We start from the raw sequence: 23,880 nt of genomic DNA on the forward strand, positions 1-23,880 counted from the left end.
TTAGTTATATTCTAGGTATACCTAAATTAAATTTATTCTTAAAAATATACCTTGACGTTTATGCTAACTACCATATGTGCATTTTTGGGTGAGTACTTGAAATTCCTTCATCATTCATACATGTGATCTGCATTTGTCTATACGTAACATAATATGTTGTAAATATGTCTTTTTTAATCGACTTAATGCCTTTTATTAATAAATTGTAGACTAGCTCTTAAAAAACTACTTTTCGTAACTTGTTTCATCGATATATAGTCATTAGTTCATCCTATCTTTTCGTATATATATGGTTATACTACTTACGTTGACAGGTATAAGTAGTATGTGACACCAATCAGAAGTGGAATGCATGCAAGGAAAATAAGAATTAATTAAATCATAAAATCCAATATTCTACTTGTAAGAAAAATGATTATATCTCTGGACTTTCCAGGTGGCCTGTAATACTGGGGAATTAGAAAAACGATGAATCTATTCTAATTCAAACGGTTCTATTAACGACTTGATAGTGGTAGATGCCACACAAAACTTCAACTATTAGTCACTAACACGAAAAGACGACAAAGTGTAGAAGAAACTCGTTATTGCAGAAGAACAACTTGAAATAGTACAACTATGTATTTATAGTAACGAAAGCATAATCTTCAAGTATACGTTTAACTAGCGAACTGAAAGTATTGCAATCAATCAGAAAAGAGAAAAGATCATGTGAGGAATTGAACTGAAAAAGCACTCGCGGTTTCGATTACTAGTTACCCTTCAACATTATGAGAAATTAGGCAGTTCCGTTATCACCTTGGTACACAGATAAAATAGACTGACAAGAGTAATATTTATTCATTGTACTATTAACATATCAGCTCCTCTGTTTGTACATTATTCATTCCTTGATGTCACTTGCATTCCAGTTTAAATACATTGTAAATAACACTAGATTCCAAAGTCACGTGTTTTAGAATGATAAACAGTGTTATTTAGTATAGGAATCTATCTCTAATAGTTTGCGTATGTTTTACTTATAAGTGACTTTCATAAATTTTATGTTCGTCCGTTATCTGACACAGAAGTTAACTTTACGAAAAATACTGAATCTGTTGGTTTATTGCATTTTGTATCATGAGATAAAGTATACCCGTATTGAATTTACATCGTTCAATGTAAGAGGAAATTAATCAGTTTAAGAAGTAACAATTACTTATTATAATTAGTTGACAAAACATGAGTCAAGAAATGGAATCCAATATATATTGATAAAATTTGATGAGCGCTTAAAAGGCTAGACAAGCACGACAGCGATCACTACTAGGTGATCAAATTATTTCTGGGCATACCAGTCATATGGGAGGCCATTCAATTGCCGTCTAGCTCAGTGATAATGTTATATACTGTGATAGTAAATGTCACGGGTTCGAATCCATCAAGTAGCATTAGTTCTTCAAGTTTAAAGGTACATTTTACTGATGTGTGCCAACTATCACAAAACTTAGCCCCGTGGTTAACTGTCGAATATCTCCCGTGACTAAACATCTCACTTATATAGAGTATATAGTTACTTACACACACCTGTTATCCCTCGTGGAGGAGTATGAACCACCCACCAGCATTATCCATCCAACTCTGTCCTAGAAAATCCTTTCGATGTCTGCTTCCAGTTCCCGGTCCAGTGTGTTCTTTGATCTTCCTCCTTTTCATTCCATGTGGCGCGTGATTCAGTTTGGTGATTTCCAAAATGTATATCCTTCACACTCTCAACTTCTTTTCCTAATTTCCTCAGATGGAAGCCAGTTTGTTCTCTCACTCATTAGGTTGTTGCTGATGGTATCCAGCAAACGAATATTTAGTATCTTACGTAGACAGTTGTTTAGAAATATAACATTTCAGCTCTGTACAGTAGAACTGTCTTGACGTTCGTATTGAAGATTTTGAATTTGATTTTGGCTTGGAGACAGTTGTTTTGAGTTCCATATGCTCTCCAACCGTAGGAATGCTGCCTTTTCTTTTGTAACCCGTGCATTTCCTTCTGCATTATGTACTTTTTCGTTGATGATGCTGTCCAGATACGTGAAAGATTCCACATTTTCCAGAGCATCTCCATCAAGTGTGATTGAGTTGGTACTTTCTGTGTTGTATTTCAGGATATTGCTTTTTTCTTTGTGCACGTTGAGGTCTACTGGTTTAGAAACGTCTGCTTCAGTGGATATCACCTGGATTCGTTGGTGTAGAAGGGCTAGTTTAACTGTGAAGTCCAAATCGTCTAGTTTGTATTCAAACTGTCCATTGTTATCCGTGCATCTCCTCAGATGTGGAGGTCTCCGTGATCCAGCCAACCACCAGAAAAAAGGAAAAGGTAGAGTGTAAGCAGCGTTGTCTGACTCCGGTCCTCACTTGAAATGCATCTGTGAGCCGTCTTCCATGCACGACGTTGCACTGTAGTCTGTCGTATGGATCTTGTATGCTGTTGACGATTTTCTCAGCTACTCATACCAAAATGTCGAAGAATGTCTCATAAAGTTCTCCTATCCATACTGTTACATGCTTTTTCAGACTGGAGGAACTTGATGTATGATGACGAGTTGCATTCAACTGATTGTTCAACAATAATGAGTAGTGTCGCGATTTGGTCTGTGCACGACTGATGATCAATTACAGCCTCTCGTAAAACTGATTTTTATCGTCGTCGTTGCTATCATCGCTGGGGGCATAACATTGGATAAATTCCATTGCGATTCCCTCTTTCTTTGTTTTGAAGTATGCTTTGGTGATTCTGGATCTATCAAAATTCCCATCCTAATAGTGCTTTACATGCTTCTTTGGACATCATCAGAGCAACGCCCTGAATGTGCAAATCATTTTCTTCCTTATGATCAGAGCTCAGCATCACTCCCGAATGTAACCGTTTGCAGTTCAGTTTGAGTCCAATGTGTTTCACTGATTCCGAACATGGTCAGGTTGTGTCTCTTCGTTTCCGCAACTCGTTGAATGGTTCTCTCAGTCTCCCACATTGTATGGACATTCCATATACTTATTTTGATTGTTTCTGTGGTTGTTATAAAGGGCATCGGCCTCGTGGCTTCAGAAAAATCTGGGCATTCACCATGGGTTGTCATAATTTTTCTGAATGAAGATGCTTGAACTTGGAGGATTGAGTTGAAAGAGTTTAAATTATTACATAGTTATTCGTGTCGCGACCTATCTCTTTTGGATTGAGGCATTTACATTAATTGATCACTGAGTGAGTAGCGACTAATGTCATTGTTACAGCTGTTGTTTCGTAAGTCATCATAATAAATAAGTAAATGATCGTTATTTAAGGTATTAACCCATAGATTTTAATCTTATATATATTTCAGCTGACGCAGAAATCCGAGAAACTTTCACAGAAAGTAAGTTTCGTATTATTAGATTTCTCTTGTTTTATATATAAGATTCGTATTTCCATTCGATAACAATTCTTCACATTCATTTCGGTTTTTATTTTCTGAGATTCTTTTCTCTCATCAGAACGTAACGTACTAGTGAGGATTTTGTTGTTGTTTTCTGAGTTCCTCTCTCTATATTATTATCCTAACCAAATCATTCGTATTGGAATCAATATTCGAATGGTTATATTAATTTTACACCATATTATGCTTGTAAATTACACAACATCAGATTAGCATCTAGTAATTGAGTTTGTGTTGGTGTCCCTATTCAACTGTCTTTTTTTCTTTATTACGAATCATTCTTTTGAAGTGAAGTCTGTAAATCTCAATAACTCATTTCATACTCTTATTGTATATTTAACTTTCTTTATGAAGACACATTGGACTTGGTAAAATGCCGAGATGAATGAGGTGGCTCAACACATAAACTGCCTAATTGGTTTTTAAGTTCCTAGTATTATAAAACAACCACTTATTAATTGAATGTGTATTATAGGAAAATTCAAAGTGCTATATATATTTCCAACTTAGCCAAATAACTTGTCAAATAACAATTTATTAATGATGTACTAGGATTCTCGATGCCTACCTCCGAGACGAAGATGTACTACTTAGATTGTAAAGAGCCTGGATGGCGTCTCATTTTCCTGAAAACCAGTATAATAATAAATTTCTCTCTTAAAAGATATATATATATATGCCAGTTGAGCAATGGGTTTGTAGTTAAAGCAACTGATTTCCGTCTATTAGGTTGTAAGTTCAAACTCTAAAGCATGTGATTCGGTCTATATAGTCAAGTTTTAATACAAGCTGCTATACAAAGTGTTGATCATAACCGAGTACTTGAATCTTTACCGCGATACATATCTTAAGTAAACGCTCAAACACTGACTTTCAAACCACTTCTTAGTCTCCAGGATTGCCCCATTCTTTATCTCGGAACAGAAAATGGTACGTATACGAAAAGCTTTACTCATACATAGTTTATATACAGAAAACAAATGTATTTATTGACCATTAAACGTAACTTTGAGATTTTATGAGCTTTTAGAAAATATGCTAAAATTAGTGACAAATCCGATTATCGTCTAGTCAAAGTAGTAAAAGTATAATCCGTTGTTTTCTAACAGACACTGATTGTAATCGCTGGAAAATTTCCATTATATTAAAACACACTGATTAGTCGGTGTAATTTTTTGGCATCTGGAGAGTTTTTTTTAGGTTCTTAACAATTTGATAAATGATTTTCACCTACTGATTAATCAATTGATAATAAAACTGGTCACAATAAGTTATTTGATTTTCATCAGCTACTCGTATTAATTTCCATAAATTATATCTCACATGCCAATTATATTTTGTAACAAACGATAGCTTTTTGATACTTTCCGTTTTAGGCCACACGTTAAAATTTATCATTATTGTCAAACCAATATCTTATTTTGATTTTGACACACCAATATAATCTATTAACACTGAACTTTTATAATGTAGGTATTAGACTGTTTCTGTTTTCTTCTTCTGATTCTCCCTTTTCCGCTTTGTTCCTATTGGTGGTTACTGGTGATTACTGATGGTCAGAGCATTGAAACCAAACCCAACAATAATATATCTTAGAAAAAAATATGAAAAGTTGATATTAAGTTTTTATATTTATTCATTGATTAGGTGATTAATTTTCGCAGCTTAAACCATGAACCGATCTTATCTAAATCACCATTGAAAACCTAGAAACACTGAGTGACTGTTTCGTTCTAGTGTGAAACTCCTCAGCATTGTAGATCAATGATCCGCACCCGGTAGTCGGATGCAGTCTTCGTGCGCGAACGCTAAACTTCTAGACCACTTAGTCGGTACCCAACAATGTTAACGATTCACGATATTGCGCAATTATCATTCATCATTTGCAGTAGGCAACTGTCTCACTACTAACTAGCTTCAAGAAGCAACTCATGAAGGTCTAATAAAAAGTGATGACCAGTGAAATCTAACCATGCTGGATATGAGACCGTTATCCACCACAAGCAATGGGTAGCGGTTGTAAATTGTAAATTGTTTGAAGCTGGATATTGACATTGTCTGATGTCAACTCTGTGGTCTACAAGTTAAGTGTTCGCGCACGAAACCAGAGGCCCTGAGTTCAGCTCCCGGATGCGTACTGTATAGGCTTCCCAGTCTAGGACGAGTAGGCAGTCCAGTTCTCCCAATTTTTCAGTGGTGGTTTAGGTAAAATGATACAAATTAATTAAAACACTACAATTTCCACTAACCCCACTACAGTAGAAATTGTTAATCGTAATATGTCTTATTTATTTATGATATTCCAACTACTCAGTTTATTGTCTCAGATATATTTAATCCACTAAAGGTTTACCTATTTAATGGAAGAGTTCAATGGTGTAATGTTAACATTAAGCAATCCAATAGTTGCATTTATCATTACTGTTTATTCTTATTTCATAGATTAATAATAATTACTTCAGTTTTACCGTTTCAAATAATGAGCAAGTATAAAATTCTATATGAACATAATCATTACAGATGTTTTTTGTATTTTTGTTCGAAAAATATATAAAATAAATCTATCAGTAGTATTAATAGTAGTATTTCCGAATATTATGTGTAACCCGAAGTATTTTTCTCTCTGGAAAGCTTAATCAATTGATCTAACTAGTTGAATGAGGTCATAGATTTTAAAAAAAATTGTTTTTCCGAAAATCATCTAGATGTTATAAGTATAACCTTTCTGGAAAAAGTATTTAATTGCACTTTAAATGACATTAATTAACAACTTTATTTGGTATAAACAAAACGGGCTAAGTAACTTCATTCAAATGTACTTATGGTACATTTTTCAAGTCAAATAATGTATTCATTTATATATATAGAGAGAGATAGTGATTGAGAATGAAGTTCATGAACGTATAATTTGTATGTTCACACTATTATCCAAATGTTTTAGTTGTAATGTAGTTACTTGTGTTGATTTATCATTGAATACTGACTAGTTTCACGTTTGTCTAATCTCAATGCTGATTGATTACGACCGATCGAATTGCAATTTGATTACACTAGTTCACGTGGTTTCGCATCGCATTTACTCCATTAAGATATCACGTAGCTAGAGGTAGTCTTCAGGAAACCTTGAATTTAGAGTAGATTCCTGACGACTGCTAGATGCTTAACCTTATAACATTCTCATAACACAACTAAAATAATAACCTGACCTAAATTTCCTCACCCAAATTCTTTCTGTTCCAAAATCTCTGTAAGAAAACCAAAAGGTCACCCCTATTTTCTTATATTGTTTAGAGTTAAAAACCAACCTAATTATATCACATCAGAAATTTCAGTTTGTGCAAAACTAGATCATTTGTAGTATGATGCTACTGAGTAACAGTTATATAGATATCCAACCATAATTTACGAACTGTGAATGATTTAAATAAATGTTTACAGTTAAGATAAAAAATACTATAAATCAGTCGCTTAATACATACACACTGAAGGCAGATTCACTACTTTTTTGATAAATAGCTTTCAAAATCTCACATTTTCCAGTTATTCGCTTATTTCTAACAATATATCTAAAAACAATGACGATTATTTATTAGAATTCTTGTCATAATGTGTGATTTAATGAGAAGCATGTCACTTAATGGTGATTATAATATTAAATTTTCAATTATGTAGTTACAAGTTTAAATTGTGCTCTACTTAATTCCATTTAAGGAGCTATATAATACTTATTGTATCCACATAATGTGGTGTATGCTACTTATGTCTGTCGACATAAGTAGTATGTAACATCATTCAGAAGTAGAATACCTGACAGCAAAATGTTACTTACTTGCGCCTGTTACTTCTAACAGAGCATAAACCGCCAGTGATGCAAAATCACAAACAAAGCGTCTGTAATAATAAACGAACCTCAGGAAACTACGAACGTCGTATGCCTTTTCTCTGTCTGTGCCTACCCCATCTGCGGTGATACGGTGTCCCGAGAAGATTACTTCTTTTTGCAGCAGTCGGCATTTGGACGGTTTCACTTTTGAGTTGTATTGTCTAAGGCGCTGAAGAACCGCTTTCAAGTTAACATTGTGTTGTTCTGGTGTGCTGCCATACAGAATAATGTCATCAAGATATATCAAACATTTGTAGGGTATTATATCTTGTAAGACTGTTTGTATAAGTCTTTGAAAGATGGCTGGAAATTCATATAGGCCATTTGGTACTATGAATGCGGTTTTCCTTCTATCTTGAGGTTGAACTTCCACTTGCCAATACGCAAATGCTAAGTCCAAAGTCGAAAACCAACAACCGCCTTTCATGGCGTCTAATGTAGCGTCTATCGGCGGAAGTGGAAAAGAATCACGTTTAGTTATGGCGTTAAGACGTCGGTAATCTACGTACAGTCGTAGAGGGGAGTCTTTCTTTTTCACTAAAACAATAGGTGATGCCCAGGGGGATGATGAGGGAACTACAATCTTTTGGTCTAATATATCCTTTATCACCTCATCCAGTTGCGGTCGGTAGTGTACCGGTACCCTGTGAGGTGGCTGCCGAAGGGGCATATAGTCCCTTGTGAGTGTAGAGTATTGTACTGTTGTCGTCCGGTTTCCGGAGATCCACTGAGTGTCAGAAGGCGTTCGATGCTTTAAATGCAAGGCTAACCTCCCTACCCATATTAGCCTTCCCGGACACTTCAGCAGATGGGAGTGAATTAATACTTTATACGGATGTTCTATCACAGGTAGCTCGAGTTGAACAGCAGAGACTCGTCGCGTACGCTAGTCGACGACTGGACAGTAGCGAAACGAGATATTCCACAACACGTCGAAAGATGTTAGCGTTAGTAAAACTCTTACAAACCTTGCTTCATTATCTATTGAGTCCACCCTTTCGTGTACGCACGGCTCACTGTACACTCCAGTGGCTTCGTTCTTTCCGCAAACCAGAAGGACTGGCAAGAACGGTTACAAGAGTCCGATTTCACATGCGAGTATCGACCGAGAAGCCGACATAAAAAAGCGGATGCTCTGTCCCGCACGCCTAAGCCCCCCAGATAACATTAATGTTATTCTTAGTACAGCCCTGGAGATCGATCAGCCTTCTCTGCAAGCAGCAAATCAGGACCTGCAGCTTATTTACCAAAGACAGCTACAAGTAAATAATAAGCCATCCATGAGGGAGCTAAAAGATCAATCCATAACAACTCGTTGTATTTGCAGTAAATGGAGCAACCAGAAGTTATGTAGTAACACGTTATTCCTAATTACTGAGTTGAGACAACCCCTGGTAATAGTTCCGCGGTAAAGGTTCAGAGTATTGTGGAACAGGTGCATCGCTTACTCGTTCACTCAAGGGAACGAAGGATTTAATACACAGTCCGCCAGTGGTTTTGGTGGCCATTCATACATGAAGATATAAAGGAATTTTGCAAGAATTGTAACACGTATTGCTGTATAAAATCGCCTCAACAGACACCCCATGCACCGTTAATTTCGATGAGGCCAACAGGACCACACCAGTGAGTGGGCGTTGATATCATTGGGCCACTGACAACGACGAAAGAAGGAAGTCGCTACATATTAGTTATGGTGGGTCATTTTACTAAATAGTGTGAAGCAATATCCATCCCTCAATAAGACTCCTTCACGGTCTTTCGAGCTTTCATCGATCATTGGTTTTCCCGTTACGGTGCCTCATTCTCACTTTACTCCGATCAAGGTCTAGCCTTTGAAAGCCACCTCATCGCTCAAATATACCGGCTATTAGGAATCAAGAAAACACACACTACTGAGTATCACTCAGAGGGTAACGGCCTTGTTAAAAGAACAAACAGAACTATTGAAGCCATCCAACAGATCGTCGCCTGATTTGTGGGATAATGTACTACTCTAATGCCTTTTAGTTTATCGTACATCGGCTCATGGGTTCACAGGATTCTCACCCGCCATTTTACTGTTCGGGTACGAAATATGCCTAGCGGTTGAGATACAAACGCCTTTGTTGCCCTGCGAAGCCCAAGAACATATACCGTACATACGTAGTCTCCGTAACCGCCTGGCAGATGCACACCGCTCGGTCAACATCAACTTGTGCAAGGCTAGTGGTAGTGGACACCAAAAAGACATACAACCTTCACGGTTTCACTCTTGTGATTTGTTGCATGGACTTCCCTGCCCGTCAGTAACTGCTGATTACACACGCAAAAGGTTGAGGAAATCGAATTGAATAAAACGGAAATAGAAACAAATGTATCGAGAAATGGGGGAATCATGAAGGATGTAAAGAACAACTGATGAGAGATGTGCAAATGAAGTACTTAATGTATAGTTTTCATATTCTACGAAGACACTGTAATATATATATAGTTCAAGTTAAAGAGCAAACGCAAACGATTCCGAGACATGTTAACCAACATCTCAAATCAATGATTGGGAATATCATGGCGACCTTGATCAGGTTGTCTGCATCAACTAACATTCTTCAGCTCAGCGATCACTAATTTGAACTGTTGTCAACTCTTGGTTCGATTACTCTCGGGTTTATTCCAACCTATTCTAACTCAAGCCACCACTTTATGTCAAGGTGGATGGTAATCAATTAAACTCAATACATGCTCCATCTATATCAGTTTATTGTGATTCACAACCCCACCAACAAGTTTACTATATTTGCTTGGCGTTCTTTGCATTACCACAGAACTACTCACTCGGTCGTCCTACAATACTCTAGAAATGCTTTGCAACCTATATGTCTTCCATTTTCATAGAAGATGCCTCTCGTTCACAGCGAAATACAAAACCCATCACTGCTCATAATAATTCAGCAAACCTTTTGTCAACTTACGTCTGAGTTGCCGTCTGTCTTTGTTCTCTGAGCTACGATTCCTAAGTCTGAGTGCTTGGCTTGCTGGGGGAGGTCAGAAAAAATTCATGTAAAACATCTTTTACTCCACCTGAGTTGTTGTCAGTGGGGACATACGCAGAAACGACGGAAAGACAATACCTTGTGTCAGTATCTTTCTGAGTTCTCATAATACCAACTAGACGTCAGCACATAAACAACTGTCAGCGGGAATCCAACCAAAAAGTGTCTGTTCCGCTTTCAAACTTAGTCCTCTGTCTACACTGACAAAATCATGAGAAGTTACTGTAGCGTCGACATACACGAAACAAAAAACTCTCCTAAATAATTTTGATGTGCGATTATATTTCCTTGAAAAAGCTTGGACCAGATTGCCGGGCAAAACATTGGATTTACTTCAAATTCTTTCGCTGAGATTTTACAAATATATTCTTCCTCTTTAATAAATCTCTCCTGTTCTGGTTACTGGGTAAGATCGAGTGAATGGAACTTGTATGTATGTTTCTAAGATACAGCATACATCAATATCAATGAATTCTAGGGTTTTAGTTAATGGCGCCTTTTGACCGACTTAATGTATGGTTCCGAACTTGAAAGCTCAAAAGTGTACTTGCAAGCACGGTTTCAGTGGAACTAGGATACTTACTTACGCCTGTTACTCCTCGTGAAGGAGCATAGACCGCTCACCAGCATTATCCATCCAACCCTGTCCTGGGCAATCCTTTCCAGCTCCTTCCAGTTGTTATTCATCCTTTTCATATCTGCTTCTATTATCCGACGTAATGTGTTCTTTGGCCTCCCTCTTTTCCGCTTCCCTCCAGTATTCCAAGTTGGTGCTTGTCTCGTGATGCAGTTTGACGATTTGCATAGTAATGTGTATCCTATCCATTTCCATCGTATTTTCCTAATTTCCTCTTCAGCTGGAAGCTGATTTGTTCTCTCCCACAGTAGGCTGTTGCTGATGGTATCCGGCCAATGGATGTTGAGTATCTTGCGAAGACAGCTATTTATAAATACTTGTACATTCTTGATGGTGGTTGTTGTAGTTCTCCAAGTTTCAGCTCCATACAGTAGAACTGCCTTGACGTTCGTATTGAAGATTTTGACTTTGATATTGGTTGAAAGTTGTTTTGAGTTCCATGTGTCCTTCAATTGTAGGAATGCGACCCTTGCTTTGCCGATCCTCGCCTTAACGTCTATATCTGAACCACCTTGTTCATCGATGATGCTTCCCAGGTATGTAAAGGATTCTACATCTTCCAGAGTTTCGCCATCAAGAGTGATTGGATTGCTGTTCTCCGCTTTGAATTTGAGGACCTTGGTTTTCCCCTTGTGTATGCTGAGGCCGACTGATGCAGAGACTGCTGCTACACTGGTTGTCTTCATCTGCATTTGTTCGTGTGTATGCGATAGGAGGGCTAGGTCATCTGCGAAGTCCAAATCGTCTAATTGGTTCTGAGCTGTCCATTGTATGCCGTGTTTTCCCTCAGATGTCGAGGTCTTCATAATCCAGTCGACCACCAGAAGAAAGAGGAATGGAGAGAGTAGACAGCCTTGTCTGACTCCGGTCCCTACTTAGAATGCATCTGTCAGCTGTCCTCCATGCACTACTTTGCACTGTAGTCCGTCGTATGAGTTCCGGATAATATTGACAATCTTCTCAGGAACTCCGTAGTGTCGAAGAAGTTTCCATAATGTCCTCCTATCTACACTGTCAAATAACTTTTCGTAATCAATGAAGTTGATGTATAGTGACGAGTTCCACTCAACTGATTGTTCGACGATGATCCGTAGTGTCGCAATTTGGTCTGTGCACGATCGATGCTTACGGAATCCAGCTTGTTGATCTCAAAGTTGGGCGTCTACTGCATCTTTCATCCGGTTCAGCAACACTCTGTTGAAGACCTCCCATGGTATTGACAGCAGTGTAATGCCTCTGTAGTTTTCACATTTGCTCAGATCTCCTTTCTTTGGAATCTTGACGAGGTGTCCTTTCCAGTCCATCGGCACTTGTTCCTCCTCCCAAATCTTTTTGAATAGAAGGTAAAGCATGCTTGTGGTTACTTCGACGTCTGATTTCAGTGCTTCTGCTGATATGTTGTCGGGTCCTGCTGTTTTCCCGTTCTTGATTTGTCTGATGGCCATTCTGATTTCTTCCGTCGTTGGTGGGTTGACATCTATAAGAAGATCTGTGTGTGCTGCTTCGATGTCCACTGGATTCATTGTAGCCGGCCTATTCAGGAGTTCCTCGAAGTATTCTACCCATCTGTTCCGCTATTGTTGAATTTCAGTGATTGGCTTCCCTTCTTTGTCTTTGACCGGTCTCTCTGGTTTACTGTATTTCCCTGATAGTTTCTTCGTTGTATCGTGAAGCTGTTTCATATTTCCTTCTCTAGCAGCTTTTTCCGCCATCGTTGCTAGTTCTTCCACGTATTTCTTCCTGTCGGTTCTAATGCTCCTCTCCACTTGCTTGTTTGCTTCTGTGTATTCAGCTTGTGCTTGGACTTTCTCTGCTCGTGTTCGGCTGTTGTTAATTGCTGTCTTCTTGTTCTTCCTTTCTTTGATCTTGTCCAGTGTTTCTATAGAGATCCACTCCTTATGGTGGTGTTTCTTTAGGCCCAGAACCTCTTGACACGTTGAAGTTAATGCTTCTTTGATACCTTTCCAGTTGTCCTCCATAGTAGTTTCTTCTTCCTTCAGTAGATCTTGTAAGGCTTGGAACCTGTTGTTGAGAGCTATCTTGAATTCATTGAGTCTGTCAGTATCTCGAAGGAAGGCTGTATTGAACCTTTGTAGTGCTGTTTGTCCAGTTGTTCAGTTCTTTTTTAGCTTCAGTTTTAAATTGGCTACAACTAGGTGGTGATCTGAAGCTACGTCAGCACCTCTCCTGTTTCTCACATCTTCCATTGTCCTTCGGAATTTTTTGTTGATGCAAATATGATCTATCTGGTTCTCTGTAGTGTGGTCTGGTGAGACCCATGTAGATTTGTGTATACGTTTGTGTGGAAATATTGTGCCTCCTATGACCAATTTGTTGAATGCACACAGATTTGCAAATCTTTCTCCATTTTCGTTTCTCTCTCCCAGTCCATGTCGTCCCATGATATCTTCATATCCGGTGTTGTCTATTCCGACTTGGGCATTTAGATCTCCTGTAAGAATGGTGAGGTCGTTTCTTGGGCACTTCTCTATGATTGACTGCAGCCGCTCGTAGAATCGATCTTTAATGTCGTCGGTGCTATCATTTGTGGGTGCATAACATTGGATAATATTCATTGTGATCCCCTCCTTCTTTGTTTTGAATGATGCTTTGATGATTCTGGATCCGTGAGATTCCCATCCTACAAGTGCATTTCGTGCTACTTTGGACAGCATTAGAGCGACTCCCTGAGTGTGTGGAGCAATTTCCTCTTCGTGACCGGAGTATAGTAGCATCTCTCCCGTATTTAGCCTTTGTTGTCCAGCTTTGTTCCGATGGGTTTCGCTGATTCCCAGTACTGCCAAGTTGTATCTCCTCATTTCCGTTGCTATTTGACTGGTCTTCCCGGTCTCCCACATTGTTCGGACGTTCCATGTACCTATAAAATTTTTTGCTCTGGTTGTTAGAAGGGGAATCGGCCTAGTGGCTCTCGAAGGAACTCGGCTTTCACCATGAAGCATCATAATTCTTCTAAATGAAGACCTAACTCCCAGGTCAGAGTTAAAATGGTTTGAATTATTTTTTCTGGTAAGCGTTTTTCTTAGCGAGTTAGTTTTCTACGGGATGGGGTCGCTAACCCCATGCCCAACCCTCCTCCTTTCCCCGGGCTTGAGATCGGCAGTAACTCGAGAAGAGCTACAGGCGGAGTTGAAACTAGGATAGTAATTCATAAACTTAAATTGTCACCATTGGTAGAATTTGTGGAGGAATTTGAGGACAGAAGATGAGGGTTGATTGTGGAAATAGAATATGTGTATAAAGTATTACTACTTTACAACCAACCTATCTGGTACGGTAGGACCTAAAGGAAATTAATGCTCAAGCCAATATGGCTCGCTTTGATCATCCTAATATACAAACTCAATGATCACGCTAAGATATACCAGATGCGATCTGAATGAACATAAAATGATTTTCACTTTCATATCGCATACCAGACTGAAACACGATTATTTGATTTGATTGTATTTACATTCGTGTATAGTTTAATTATGTAAGTTTGTATCATTTTTGTTATTTTTATTCATATTGGTTGTTTAAAATGTATATTTTTGCACTACCTTAAGTTGTATGTACTTTTAAACGGGTTAAAAAAATGTGTATCAAAGTAGTGAATCATTGTATGTTATTTTCCATTTTTTGACGAAATAAGTGTGCCATGAGCGAATTTTCGATTGGTAAAACATATGTAAAGAACGCTGATCGATTGATGGTATCCAGCGACAACTGTTCATAGGACCGAATGATTGACCTAAGCTCTCAAAGGATTTACGATAAAGAAAATGACATATTATGGGGTCTTGAAGACGGTTGAATTTCATTGAAATCAGGAACCGATCTAAGTCAGACCACCATTAAGTGCCTAGAAGTACTAAACGGCCGTTTTGTTCTAGTACGGGACTCCTCAGCCTCCGGGTTTCGAATGGTGGTGATTTCAACAAAATATCACAAGTCAGAGGAATGGGTTTTACTTAAGTTATAAAATGATATGCTTATGTGCAAAATATTAATACAAAGTAAACATGATAAATTGTCATAGGTGGTTACAGGGAATTAGTCACTCACTCACTTATTAATTGTTTGACTTAATTCTTCGACATCATATCACAAGTTTCGAACTTTGTGAACATAATTATCATTTAGTTAATTGCATGGGTTTGTATGTCACTGTTTTTGATAATTAGGACTGAGTTTGATCGGTCTTTATGTTCATTCTATGTGAATTCCCTCGATATAGCCATTTTGTCACAAGTTTTATTGATATTTGGTTCTTGATTTTTCAAATGAACACTGATACTTGACAAATAAGTTGTTTATATGAATGATACTGAAGATTGTGATGACAATATCTTATTTGACATCTAAATATCTTTAAGTAAACGGAATATATCCATTAAGACATGAAATAAGAAAGAATGGTTCAGCGAAGTGTTCTCTTTTCAGCTTTGAAAATGAATCCGCCGAAATTGGAACTCTTCGTTGAACTAATCTTTCTTAGTTTAAATATCTGTTATTTATGTAGGTATGACCTTCACAAATTATTGTCAGTTCTAATTGCCACATCTCACATTAACACCACTTGATTCGCTTCTTTTTTTGGATAATAAGCAAATTGTGAGAGTCAAAAGCTTCATTGTAAATGATAAAAGTGTCATCAATATGTCTCTTCTATGTATGTTAAAACTTGTTACAGACTTCACTGAATACCTTTCTCAGTATTGGTTCACAAAACAAACCCAAGGATTTTTTCATTTCTAATACTAACTCGGTAGTTTTGTTTGTTGAGGTTGAAATGAATATTCAGAGTTCATATGATTATAAACTCTTTCAGGATGAAGGCATATCGACACTTAGTCTATATATATCAGGGTAATCAGATATAAGTTTACTTAAACGGTTACGTACACCATGATGAGAAAAACCACGAGTGCCTCAAATCAGATGTTAGTATTCTTCATTCTTGAACTTTAGATAGTTTATAGTGTCAAAGAATTATAAATCTTATGACTTATCATTAGTCGACAAATTGTAGATTTTACTAAATAATTAAATCGTCAAATAAGTGAACTTTTAATGTCACTAATTAGTTCAGTCAAAGTTATTAATTTTATTCTGAATAATAGTTATTTCTATGTCTGACGTTAACACCTAAATAAGGGTCAATCACCATAGTCTTAATGGCTTATCTGTATGTAGTGAATTATCAATGTTTATTTATTTTTACACCCACTACATCTGACCGTATACTACTTAATAATATTCAGTAGTCTGGTAATATTTGCATATTATCCAGGGTGATGAGGTTTCAAATTTCCACATTATTTTCTTTATTATCCTTATCTCCTCTTATCCCCCCCCCATTTCTAATTTAGTTGACCTTTTATTTTTATATATAGGTGTTCTTAACAAGTATATGTGTGATCAGATTGTTCGAAGTGTATTGCGCTAATATATCACATAGTTCTGCTAATCTTCGTCTTATTACACTATCGAAATTTATCAAATCGACTAACTGCTTCAAATTCAGTAGTCTGTATTACAATAATCAGTTTTGGGACGTGTTTCGTGGAAAGTTTCCTTGTCTCAACTGAGCTGCTATTCCTAAATATTTACATTTTATCTGATCAGTGATGCAAAAACTAGAAGCCACATTTTATCCGACTTCTGATCCGTTTTGTTACCTACGAATTAGTAAATAGCAGTGGTACTGAATAGACTGCTCAGAGTTTTTAGGTGTTATAGTGATAATGATAACAATAGTTATGACAACAATAGTGTGTGTGACTACGAGAATACAAACAGAGAGATTGCATTAATATTAATCGAATTATGTCGCCGTATCACCAAAATGATAACTAACTAATTAGGTCAGAAGCTGGTTAAAGTATACTTCTGGACATAAGGCTCTGGCTTTTTGATCCGAGTAGTTATTGCTTCAGCCGTCTGATGGATTGGGCAGATTGGTGTTAGCGCGATATATTGTTGTAAATGATTGCTCTATGTTGGTTGTTTATACCAAATGTACTAAAATCGAGTTGTTAACAATTTCGACTATATCTTTGTTTAACTACACTAGGTGCTCGCAAGTACGACAATGCATATTCCTAGAACACCTGCCAGTCTGACTTTCCACAAAAGCAGTTGAACTGATAAATAAAGAAGTGGCTAGTCAAGGTTATTTATCGTTTAATCTCAGACGGACCATCGTGTTATTCAGGCTAGGTAGTGAATGAATAAGCATCAGATTGTGATTCGCATCACTGAAAATTATCAAATTTTGACAAAATTGGGTTGATAGAAAAGTTCAGTTCCACTAATACAATAACACAAATATCACATTAATTATCTCATATAAGTTCAATTTTCGGTAACTTCGACTTCGTCTAGTCCATGTAATTCTACGTAAGATGTTAAAGCAAACTAGAGTTTGGATGTTCAAGATTTCGATGTATTCAGGAATTGAAGATTTGTGCTCTTTCTGTTTAGACATATTATTAGCTCGCGATAAAATCACATTCATTCAAATAAACGCTTTCCTTAAATATCGCACAACAAAAATGAAATTGTTTAAATTTGACTAGAGTACTTAAAACTTTTCTTAGTCAAACATTGTTGTCTTTAATTCAAATATATTATTATTATTATTAGTTTAAAATCACTATTAAGCTCCGAATGCATGATTAATCTACTTAGCAATTATCCCATTTTATTAATTCTTACTAATTTCACCTAACGTTTTATACAATATAGCCTTCCACAAAATATTTGATCTGATTTGTAAATTACATCATTATCTGTATCACTTCATATTAACCATATTTATTCTGATCATTATTCTCACAATTCCATTTAACGTATAGAATTATTCAAGTTAATATTACACATTAGTTATTACAACACTAACAATTTTATATATCTTGAATTCTCATGCCATAATTTGAAACGATATATTTTGCCTTAAACCTGGACCCTGTTTGGATTTATTCATTTGGATATATAATTGTAGAAACTGAGATGAATTTATTTATAAAAGAATATTCTTCGTTCATATATCCGTGTTCCGTTATTTTACTTAGTATATTACAGATAAATCTCGTGTTTTTCTTGAGAGATTCTACGCTTAAATCGAACATAAGTCTTATGACTTTATGTCCGGCTTTTTATCACATGATTTATCCACCAATCAAAATACGACTTATACAATCTTCTCACTGTGCCAAAACCAATGACGTTCGACCAGTATGGGCAGTCTAGCGTCCTTATTGGTCCTATGTCCGCCTAGCCCGTCCACTTGAGTCCAGAATACCAAATACCAGCTTCCAATATGCAAATCGAATCATTTATTTCAGACATACTGGGTTTATATATCAATCAAACAGACCGCAACGCACCATAAAATAGGAAATAACATTCATACACAATAAAGTCAAAAAGTGGCTGTGAACGTGGGAGGCAGTAGTCAATAAACTGAACATAGCTTAAGAACAGTAAATCGTACAATAATAAATTATAAGTCAAAATGAAGCTTATAATAAGAGAAATATAAATATATATAATCTAATTATTGAATAGTTATACCATAAGAATGTATAGATAATATTAGTCAATTAATATGTCTCAGAAGTTACTCGTGATTTAATATTCGCTCGGATATAACAATAAGGTTAGAATTCTTGAAATGATTTTTGCAGTCAGTCAACATTGAACCTGATGCAATTGATGTCTGGTTCAACTTTTTTTTGTTATACCATAAAATTAATTAATGATAGTTTTATCATTGTGATTTATTCGAAATTTCGTCAATAATTCAAATAATGATGAAAATATCCTTTCTTTGTTTTTTGGAAAAAAAATGGATGATTTACAGTTTGTCCCTCGTCCTAATAATCTTTATCAAACCTTTAAATTGAGTAGTTCTACGATGCAGAAACGAAATTTCGTAAGCGATTAGGTTTTTTTTCTTTTTTGTTAATTACTGTTTTATCTTCAATGATAACTCTAATTTTTTGTAAAGATACAGCAACACTGTTCAAAGCCATAGCCAAATGATTTTGTTGTTTGAAAAAGGTATGCGTAGTCTTAGAATAGCTGCATCACATATTGTATTGAGTGGTGGTTTCTAGGAAGCCGCTTTTTTGTGGTTTCAGACTGTTTGCGTAGTATGAAGCTTCCAATTTAGGGAAATGGTCGATGATGACTATTTGAAACTTGACTTACTATAAGGATGATTGATGGAATAATCTTACAACTGCCTCATAATAAAAAGACTGCCTGAATTCGCAACATTCATGTGTATTCACCAATTCAACTGCTCTTATGCAGCCAGTTATTCAGGGCGTGTGATTCGGCAAGTCCGTCATCGCATAGTAGAACACCATCCGTCTTAGTTGAGCAAAGGACAGGTAAGAATGATTAAGAGTTTTATTCTCGCTCACTTGGTAGACACAGGTCATCAAGTTGACCTGATTAAAGCTTTTAAGGTATCCACCATATTCCATCAAATTTACCACGTTTTACGAGTTCGCCTTTTGCACATTGCTGAAGCTGTCGGAATCCATATTCACAAACCACACATTTTCATCTAAACTAAGTTTAAACAACCATTCTCACTACCTTGATCATCGGTATAGGAGTGAGTTTTCTTCAAAATATCTAAACTGTTTTCCGATTTCTTCTACCTTTGTATTATATATATCCTTAACCTTTTTGATGGAGTTTTCTCCTCTGAGCTGGATGGTTTGGTCGTGGGGCTTTCATCGTTCTTCTGAACGACATCATCAGCACAAACTTCAGATAGAAGTGAAGTGTTCGAATTTCTCCATATGTGTTTCACAGCTTGTTCTGTGCACCTCGATGTTGATTGGTTCTTGTTGACCTTAAATTTATCATTGTTTACTTCTTTGTTTTGGTTGTGTCTCCCATTGGTTTGATTTTTGTTCCCATATTTATGCATGGTTTTCCTGATTGGTTGATAAATTGGATTGATTTCAATATGTTTGTTGATTGCTGATTGACCTGAGTGCCAGGCTTCTAGAAATTCTCTGGTGTTTTTGGAGTTTCCTCTGTCTAAGATTTCTACATTTTCCCAATCGAATGAGTGTCCGTAGTTATCCACGTGTATTGAAATAAGTGAAGAAATATCATGGCGTTTGACTGCTAATTGATGTTCATGTAGGCGTAAGTGGAGGGGACGTCCGCTTTGTCCGATGTAGTGTTTGTCGCAGTTGGTACAGTTTATTTTGTAGATAATGTTTGATTTGTTCTCCTTTGTTATTTCATCTTTTGGTTTGCATAAGATTGATTGTAGTGATTTTGTTGGTTTGTGTGCCACACTTATCCCGAAGGTTTTCAGCAGTCTCGTTGCAGTTTCTGATATTCCTTGTATGTACGGTAGGGTGATCCTTTTACTGATTTTTGTGCCTGACTTGGGTTGTGATGCTGTGTGCCGTTGGTGCTTTTTGATAAAGTTGATTGGGTAGCCGTTCTTTTGAAATATGTCCTTCAGGTATTTCTCTTCATTTCTTCGTGCTGCCAGTGTGCTGCAGTGTGTCCTCGCCCTCTTGAACAATGTGTGTACGCAGTTGATTTTGTGAGCCCTTGAGTTGTTGCTGTTGTAGTTGAGAATTTGATCTGTATGGGTTGGTTTCCTATATACTTGAGTTTCCAGTTTTCCTGTATCAGTTCTAGTGATCAATATATCCAAAAATGCTAGTTGGTTGTTTGACTCCTGTTCCATTGTGAACTTGATGTCATTGAAAACGTTGTTGATCAGTTTGTATGTGTTTTCCAGTTCATCCTTTTTGACGATGACGAAGGTGTCGTCTACGTAGCGAATCCAAATTTTTGGTTTGATCACTGGTAATATCGTGGCTTCTAGTCTTTGCATCACTGCTTCTGCGATCAGTCCTGATATTGGTGATCCCATTGGTGTCCCTTTTGTTTGTTTGTAGATTTTGTTGTTGAATTGAAAATATGTTGTTAGGCATAAATCGATGAGCTCCAGTAGACTTTGAATTTGAAGCGTCGTGTATTTGGTGAGATTTGTGTCGTTGTTGAGTAGTAGGGATATAGTTTCTTTTGCTAACTGTGGTTCAATTGAGGTGAACAGTGCAGTTACGTCGAAGGATATCATGAGTTCGTCGTTGTTGATTTGAATGTCCCTAATTTGGTCCAAGAATTGTGTTGGGGATTTGATGGAGTGTTTGGCTGAATCTACTAGATGTCTCAGTATTCGTGAAATTTCTTTTGACAAATTGTACGTTGGCGTTCCGGGAGTGCTACTATTGGACGTAGTGGAATGTTCGGTTTGTGTATTTTGGGCCTGCCGTAGAATCGAGGGAGTACTGGTCCACTGGATTTCATTCTCCATTGGTCTTGTTTTGTTATTTCTCCTGCTTTGACTAGCTTGTTTAAAGTCTTTGAGATTTGGTTGTCTAATTTTTGACGGGATTTGTGTCCATCAGTTTGTATGTGCTCTTATCTTCGAGTAGTTCTTCGGCTTTGTTGACGTATTCTTCTTTGTCCATGATTACTGTGGTGCGTCCTTTGTCCGCTGGTATTATGACAATATCCTTTCTATTTCTGAGTTCTTTCAAGGCCTTTTGTTCTTGTGGAGTTAGTTGGTTGTTTTCTTTCACCTGTTGAGTTATCGGTACTATAGTTTGCCTTATTTCCTGTTGTGTTTCTTCACTGATTCCGGAAGTTTTGAGTGATGACTCTAGTGCTGCGAAGAACTCCAGCTTTGAGGCGTCGCTTGTATTGTAGTTTAATCCTTTTTGGAGCAGGTGTTCTTCCGTATTTGTTAGTGGTTGTTTTGACAGATTGATCACGCAGTTGTTTGTGTTCTCTTCCATGGTTGGAGGTCCAATCAACTTCCCATTAGGATGGAGAATAGCTGAGCAAAGTGGAAGAAAAATGGTACACCTAATGATAACGGATGCACACTACAGGATCCGCAAATACCAGCACGTCATAGAGGACCAAAAGATAAAGCTACAAAGGATGCTCACGTCAGAACATTTAGACATCGTGACAACAGCCATCGAGATATCATGCAAACGACATAGAGAACAAAGAAGAAACACCTTAAAGAAAAAACTAATCAAGATCTCTAAACCAACCATGGAAGAGAACACAAACAACTGCGTGATCAATCTGTCAAAACAACCACTAACAAATACGGAAGAACACCTGCTCCAAAAAGGATTAAACTACAATACAAGCGACGCCTCAAAGCTGGAGTTCTTCGCAGCACTAGAGTCATCACTCAAAACTTCCGGAATCAGTGAAGAAACACAACAGGAAATAAGGCAAACTATAGTACCGATAACTCAACAGGTGAAAGAAAACAACCAACTAACTCCACAAGAACAAAAGGCCTTGAAGGAACTCAGAAATAGAAAGGATATTGTCATAATACCAGCGGACAAAGGACGCACCACAGTAATCATGGACAAAGAAGAATACGTCAACAAAGCCGAAGAACTACTCGAAGATAAGAGCACATACAAACTGATGGACACAAATCCCGTCAAAAATTAGACAACCAAATCTCAAAGACTTTAAACAAGCTAGTCAAAGCAGGAGAAATAACAAAACAAGACCAATGGAGAATGAAATCCAGTGGACCAGTACTCCCTCGATTCTACGGCAGGCCCAAAATACACAAACCGAACATTCCACTACGTCCAATAGTAGCACTCCCCGGAACGCCAACGTACAATTTGTCAAAAGAAATTTCACGAATACTGAGACATCTAGTAGATTCAGCCAAACACTCCATCAAATCCCCAACACAATTCTTGGACCAAATTAGGGACATTCAAATCAACAACGACGAACTCATGATATCCTTCGACGTAACTGCACTGTTCACCTCAATTGAACCACAGTTAGCAAAAGAAACTATATCCCTACTACTCAACAACGACACAAATCTCACCAAATACACGACGCTTCAAATTCAAAGTCTACTGGAGCTCATCGATTTATGCCTAACAACATATTTTCAATTCAACAACAAAATCTACAAACAAACAAAAGGGACACCAATGGGATCACCAATATCAGGACTGATCGCAGAAGCAGTGATGCAAAGACTAGAAGCCACGATATTACCAGTGATCAAACCAAAAATTTGGATTCGCTACGTAGACGACACCTTCGTCATCGTCAAAAAGGATGAACTGGAAAACACATACAAACTGATCAACAACGTTTTCAATGACATCAAGTTCACAATGGAACAGGAGTCAAACAACCAACTAGCATTTTTGGATATATTGATCACTAGAACTGATACAGGAAAACTGGAAACTCAAGTATATAGGAAACCAACCCATACAGATCAAATTCTCAACTACAACAGCAACAACTCAAGGGCTCACAAAATCAACTGCGTACACACATTGTTCAAGAGGGCGAGGACACACTGCAGCACACTGGCAGCACGAAGAAATGAAGAGAAATACCTGAAGGACATATTTCAAAAGAACGGCTACCCAATCAACTTTATCAAAAAGCACCAACGGCACACAGCATCACAACCCAAGTCAGGCACAAAAATCAGTAAAAGGATCACCCTACCGTACATACAAGGAATATCAGAAACTGCAACGAGACTGCTGAAAACCTTCGGGATAAGTGTGGCACACAAACCAACAAAATCACTACAATCAATCTTATGCAAACCAAAAGATGAAATAACAAAGGAGAACAAATCAAACATTATCTACAAAATAAACTGTACCAACTGCGACAAACACTACATCGGACAAAGCGGACGTCCCCTCCACTTACGCCTACATGAACATCAATTAGCAGTCAAACGCCATGATATTTCTTCACTTATTTCAATACACGTGGATAACTACGGACACTCAT

The 23,880-nt window shown here is 37.2% G+C and overlaps 1 protein-coding gene across 2 annotated transcripts in view; it reads left to right on the forward strand.

Annotated features, from left to right (window-relative positions):
* Positions 1–23,880, forward strand: part of MS3_00002293 (uncharacterized protein) — a 40,188-nt gene that overhangs the window by 11,173 nt on the left and 5,135 nt on the right. Inside the window, exons 17-18 of one of the 2 annotated variants that reach the window (XM_051209865.1) lie at positions 3,354–3,386; positions 18,866–18,937. In XM_051209865.1, coding sequence (XP_051075338.1) covers positions 3,354–3,386; positions 18,866–18,937 — 105 coding nt within the window. The remainder of the gene's footprint in view (positions 1–3,353; positions 3,387–18,865; positions 18,938–23,880) is intronic. The other variant, XM_051209867.1, reaches the window with a different exon arrangement.

This window comes from Schistosoma haematobium, chromosome 1 (genome assembly GCF_000699445.3).
Source record: "Schistosoma haematobium chromosome 1, whole genome shotgun sequence".
Classification (NCBI taxonomy): Eukaryota; Metazoa; Platyhelminthes; class Trematoda; order Strigeidida; family Schistosomatidae; genus Schistosoma; species Schistosoma haematobium.